Source organism: Bison bison, unplaced genomic scaffold (genome assembly GCF_000754665.1).
Source record: "Bison bison bison isolate TAMUID 2011002044 unplaced genomic scaffold, Bison_UMD1.0 scf7180017864255, whole genome shotgun sequence".
Classification (NCBI taxonomy): domain Eukaryota; kingdom Metazoa; phylum Chordata; class Mammalia; order Artiodactyla; family Bovidae; genus Bison; species Bison bison.
In genome coordinates, this window is record NW_011494827.1 from 341,397 (window position 1) to 347,599 (window position 6,203).

At 46.5% G+C, this 6,203-nt stretch overlaps 1 protein-coding gene across 1 annotated transcript in view; it reads left to right on the forward strand.

The window, feature by feature from the left end:
- ZBTB49 (zinc finger and BTB domain containing 49) overlaps positions 1-6,203 on the forward strand; it is a 26,872-nt gene that overhangs the window by 260 nt on the left and 20,409 nt on the right. The window contains exon 2 of the mRNA XM_010847791.1: positions 4,717-4,887. Within this exon, the coding sequence (XP_010846093.1) occupies positions 4,736-4,887 (152 nt within the window). The 5' untranslated portion in view covers positions 4,717-4,735. The remainder of the gene's footprint in view (positions 1-4,716; positions 4,888-6,203) is intronic.

Genomic DNA, 6,203 nt, shown 5'->3' on the forward strand with positions numbered 1-6,203 from the left:
CCGCCCGGCGCTCCCCGCGGGCGCCTGGGGGGGCCGTAGAGCTGCTGCTGGGTCGGGCGTGTCTGCCGGCGGCCGTGAGGTGCTTCGGCTAGGAGACGCGACGACCAGGCCGGGCTCCTGAGCGCGTCCTTCACGGCGTGTGCAGCACCTTCGGCCTGGACGCCGCACCCGCTTTCCCCTCCCGGCCGCCCGGGGCACCGCCCGCGGGAAGCCGCGGGTCCCCACTCCTCTCTCCGGCTCCCTCCATCGCCGTGTAAAGTTGAGAGAGTTAGCGCTGAAGACCCTAGAGCTCCTATAGCCCAGCCCAGTCTCGTGGCCGTGCGACCTCTCCATGCCTCGGATCCGCGTCTGTAAACGCGTGTTACACTGCTGTGCTTAACTCGATAAGATTATTGTAGGATTTCCTGCAAAGCACTCAGTAGAGTGCTTATCTGCTCTTCTCAACCCTTAAGGGGCTTCCCTGGTAGCTCAATTGGTCGAGAATCCGCCTGCAATGCAGGAGACCCCGGTTCAATTCCTGGGATCGGGAAGATCCGCTGAAGGGATAGGCTATCCAACTCCAGTATTCTCGGGCTTCCCTGGTGACTCAGCTGGTGAAGAAGCCGCCTGCAATGAGGTAGACCTGGGTTCGATCCCTGGGTTGGGAAGATCCCCTGGAGAAGGGCAAGGCTGTCCACTCCAGTATTCTGGCCTGGGAAATTCCATGGACATGGGGTCGCGAAGAGTCAGACGCGACTGAGCAACTTTCATTTTCACTTTGGGGCTTCCCTGGTGGCTGAGATGGTAAAGAGTCATCCCGCAATGCTAAGGAGTTTGCCTGAAATGTGGGAGCCCCGACTTCAGCTCCAAAGTTCAGTTGGTAAACAATCCACCTGCGGTGCAGGAGAACCCCGTTGGATTCCTGGGTCGGGAAGATCCTCTGGAGAAGAGAGAGGCTACCCATTCCAGTATTCTTGGGCTTCCTGGTGGCTTAGCTGGTAAAGAATCCGCCTGCAATGCGGGAGACCTGGGTTCGATCCCTCGGGAAGATGCGCTGGAGAAGGGATAGGCTGCCCACTCCAGTATTCTGGCCTGGAGAGAATTCCATGGACTGTATAGTTCATGGGGTCGCAAAGAGTCGGACTCAAATGAGCAACTTTCACTTCAACCCTTAAGACAGGTCCCTTAAATAGCAGTGGTGGTCACCGTGGGGCTTCGGTGAGCAAATGAAGGTTGAACCCAGTGTGAACAGAGAACTGTGAGAAGCTAAATTAGGACTAGGGTGCGGGTGTGGGGGTTATAAGGAGGGTTTCCCTCTGGAGGTGAGCAGTGTCAGGAATGGAATAGAGGGTGTATGCAAGGGCTCCAGTAGCAAAATGCCATAACCTGGAGGGCCTGAACAACAGACATATATTTTCCTCACAGTCCTGGGAGCTAGAAGTCCAAGATAAGGTGTCAGCAGGTTTGTTTGCTCCCAAGGCTGCTCTTCTTGGCTCCCAGCCGCACACCTTCTGGCCATGCCTTCTGGTGATCTTGCCTCTGTGCACAGCATCCCTGGTGTATATGTCCAGCTTTCCTCTTTTTCTATAAGAACAGCAATCAGATTGGATTAGGATCTACCTTAACTACCATTTTAACTTAATTACCTCCTAAGGCCCAATCTCCAAATATAGTCTTCAACATATGGATTTGGAGGGAAACACAATTCAGCCCACAAAAGAATTTGTTGGATGGACAGAGAGGGAAATATTCTCCAACAGAAGTGACAGGTTGCCCAGGTTTAAAAGCTGGATACTCGAGGTGGGTTTGTGTGCAGAGCACATGTGTGAGTCTCTTCCTTGTTTGTGCTCTTCTGCACGTTTTTGTTTGTTTGTTTGCTCTCCCTGAAAACTCAGGGTGAATTCTCTTTGCTCTTTCTCTGGCAGACTTAACCTTCAGGTTTCGGCATAGATGTCTTTCCTCCAGAAGGTTTTCTTCTGAGCCTTGTCCCCCAAATGAATTTGTACCTTCCCCATTTAATATCTCCAGTACAGCCCTATTTGTGTTTCTTTCACTGAACTGACTTTTCGTGAAAGCATAGGATGAGTATATCTGAGTTGTTTACCATCTCATCTCAGTGCCTGGTGTATAGTGCACACTCTGTGAAGTTTGAGTGACTCAAACTGAGACACAGCCTGTGGAGGGCAGGGAGCATTCCATCCTGAGTTTATCAGCTTTCCATCCTCACCACAATATCTTGCCATGTATTAGGCACATAACAGCTTAACTCAATTGGTCTCCATAGCATCATAGAGTCATTGTAGAGCTAAGACCGGAGTCTGGGCTTGTGTGCACGTGGCCAGTGCTTTTGTCATTAGGGTTGGATTAGGGGGCTGGGGACCAAGCCGCTTGAGAAGCATGATGGCCAGAGAGGAAGAGAGGCACTCTAAGGCAAGTGTGTGTGTGAACCTCAGACACTTGGAGAAGTAATCTTTCAGTGGCCCCACTGAACAGACTTCCCAAATTCTTTCCTGTGGTGTTTGGCCAATTGCTCAATCACCTCATGGAACCGAAGGGCCTTTGCTCTAGGAACTGTCGCTACAGGATAAAATTCTGTTCTGGTTCTTATTCCCAGTAGAAGCACCTCTTCGTTCGCATGTATCTAAGCTTTTTCTTATGTTTCCCTTTTTCTCCTTTCCCATATTTCCCTTCCTTTGGATGCCATTCAGTCCACCGTCACATTCTCAATGTAGATTTAGAACAGGAAGATACCTTAGAGATTATCTAACCCAATAGGGGACCCTCTATTTTTACAGATTAAAACACCGAGAACCAGAGTCTCCATCCATCTTAAAACCATGTATTGAGCACCTACTATGTCCAAGGCACTCTTCTGGATACCAAAGATATGCTAATCGATAAGACAGTAGATTTTTGTTACTTGTCAAAAAGTGAGTTAGCCGCAAAGACAGCACACCGTGCTCCTTGTATCATAGCACAAAGCCTGTGTTGCACACGTTCGTCCTCATGTATGTTGTGCTTTACTTCGGTGCTTATCTGTGGGGTCACCTGGACAGTCAGGCGTTGGTAATAGACTGAAGAGGGTGCTGACTGGATTCCAAGGAAGGCCTTTGAGCTATTGCACGTAACTTGGAGTAGTAGTTAAGCATGTGGGCTTTGGGCTTTCCCCGGGTTTAAATCCCAACTCTGCCCTTATTGATAACCTATTATTATTAGCCACGTCGGTCCTCTCTAACTCTGGTCAGGTTATCTATTTGCTTTGTGACAAACTACCCTAAAACTTGGTAACTTAAAAACTGTTTTGTTTTATCTCACAGTTTTGTGAGTCAGAAATTCAGGCAGGGTTCTGCCGGTGGTTCTTCAGCCCTGCAGTGGTGTGGGTGGGGAATGGGGTTCAGCTGGCAGTGGGGCCGGTCTGGAGCCTTCAGCGTGACTTTGCTCTCATGTCTGGTCCCTTGGAAGGGATGACTGGAAGTCTGGGTTCAGCAGAGCCCTTTTCCTGCCCCATATACTGGCTCCAGCTGGGTGTCTTACAGGCCTGTTGGCAACGCAGGCCTTCTGGAGCCATTGTCCGGAAGATGGAAGGTGGGAGCTGTCGGCTCAAAGGCCTCGGCCCAGAAAAGAGCACAGCTTTACACCCTTCCTTTCACCTGTTCTGTTGATTGAAATAGAGGCTGCCCCAAGTCAAGGAGAGGAGACCTAGATCCCACCTCCCCTTGAGTCACGGATGTTGTGGCCATCTTTAATCTGCCATGTGCTTCATTGTCCTCATCTGTCTGTAAAGTGAGGCTAATGGTATGTGGTATCTCTCTTACAGCTATTCTGAGAACTGAATGAGTTAATATGTGTAGAGGGCTTAGATAGAATAGTGCCTGACATAAAGGAAACATTGGGTAAATACCATGATTATCCTTATGAGGTATGTGATACATTATGATTTGTGGCGGTTATTTGTAAGACACATAAGAAATGTAAGATGCAAATTCTCTTTCTGGAGCTTTTTATAATCTTATTTGGGAAGGTACAGGATGGATATCATGAAGCAGTTAGAGAACTATGCTAAGTAACATAAAAATAGTTACAGTTTTTATAGTCAAATTGTGGGATGTTTCATAACTTTCCGTGTCACTTCTGTATAGCCAGAGAATATCTGATGTAGATTCAGGATATTAAATGCTGTATCTTAGCATTTAAGTCTTTGGAGGAAAGTTCTGTGTTGTGTTTCTCCTGTCCCTTTTCTCATGGGCATAGGAGCATGGACTTCAGGGTTTAGGAACCAGGATTTAAGTCCTGGCTTTGGAATATAACAGTTTTCTTATCATGGCCACGTTACTTTAACTCCTCGTTTCTTAATTTCCTTGCTTGTAAAATGGTGATCAAAGGGTTCTTCTAGCATTATTTGAGTTAATGGCTGGAATGTTCCTAGCACAGTGCCCAGTCTATATTAGTCAGTAAATGATAGCTAATAATAATAATAAACCAAGATGGCTTTTCTTTTCAGGCAACCATTGGGGCAAGGGTAGGTAACCGGTCACTCAGTCATTTGGACATTCAGCACCCTTGAGGATTCGGCACTGTGGACCGCGCTGTGCCATCTGACATAATGCTCGCCTTTCTGCGTTCGTGTTGCACAGGAAGTCATGACAGTGAAGCACTGATCAGTCAGTCGGTTTGGGTGCCCTTTCGTGTCCGGTCATAGCATCAAGGATCACTGCTTATCAGTGTCCTTTGTCCTAGGTCTCCTGGATGGTGGAGCATGGACCCAGTTGCCGCCCACAGCTGCCACCTTCTCCAGCAGCTGCACGAGCAGCGGATTCAAGGCCTGCTCTGCGACTGTATGTTGGTGGTGAAAGGAGTCTGCTTTAAAGCTCATAAGAACGTTCTAGCAGCTTTCAGCCAGTACTTTAGGTACGTGTTTTAGACTGTTCTAATTGTACAGAGAGAAAGCTTTTCTGGAATGGAATTCTTTTGTCTAAATTTTATTTTCTCCTCAATTTCATTCTCCTTATCTTTTGTAGCACATTGTGGGCTTTTTCGTTTTTGTATTTAGAGTAACCTGAGCAGAAGATCCCCTGGAGGAGGAAATGGCAACCCACTCAAGTATTCTTGCCTGGAGATTCCCATGGACAGAGGAGCCTGGTGGGCTGCAGTCTATGGGGTCACAAAGAGTCGGACACAACTGAAGCGACTGAGCACACATGAGAAGAAGAGTCTTTTTAACTAAAATATATTTAGGGCCATGAAAGTAACTTGGCATTTTGTCTTTGATTTTTGAGTTGTAATTAATATCAGGCTTCTTCTGTATACATTTCTTGTCCTTTCCAGGTAAAAAGATTGAGGAATAGAGTTTCTGATAAGAACATTTCTGTAATAAGAAATCTGAGAGGGGAAAACATCCTATTTGCCTTTTTTTTTTTAATTAAAACATTTTCTTTTTTTTTCACATTTTACCATTCTAAGAAAACAGATTTGAACTCAATTTACTTATCCCTATAATTGTTTTTGCCTCAATGAAAGATTTACTTATAAACAATAAGATCAAGCAATAGTATTTCATTTAAGTATTCTACACACATTTTCTGGTTAACTGGAATAATCTGTCCTGAAGCACTTTTTCAGGACTGCCTTGTAGCTCTAAAGGTAAAGAATCTGCCTGCGATGCAGGAGACCAGGGTTCGATCTCTGGGTCGAGAAGATCCTCTGGAGAAGGGAATGGCAACCCACTCCAGTATTCTTGTCTGGAGAATCCCATGGACAGAGAAGCCTGGCAGGCTACAGTCTGTGGGGTTGCAAGAGTCAGACACAACTGAGCGACTAACACACACACACACAAGCACTTTTTCAGAACTTTTCCCCCTTAAATATATACTGTTTTACTACTCTAGTAAATGATACATGGAACAGTATTTACTCTTTCCTTGATAATCCTGAATCATCAAATTAAGTCTCAGCTGTCATATGTGCTGCAAGTCATATTCTAGTGGATTGACTCCCTGAGGCAGCATTCTGCCCATGTGCAAAATGGTCCCCTGCTTGGGCTTTGCCTGTTTCTTCTGTCTTTCCAGGACAGTTAGGTCTATATGTTATGATACATTGGCTAGTTTATTTGATAAAATGTCTTTAACAAACTTACAGGACAACTTACCTGACTCAGTATTTTTACAGGAGACAAATTCATTCACCTGTGAACCTGACTTAGGCCCAGAACAAAGGGCCTGGGCCTT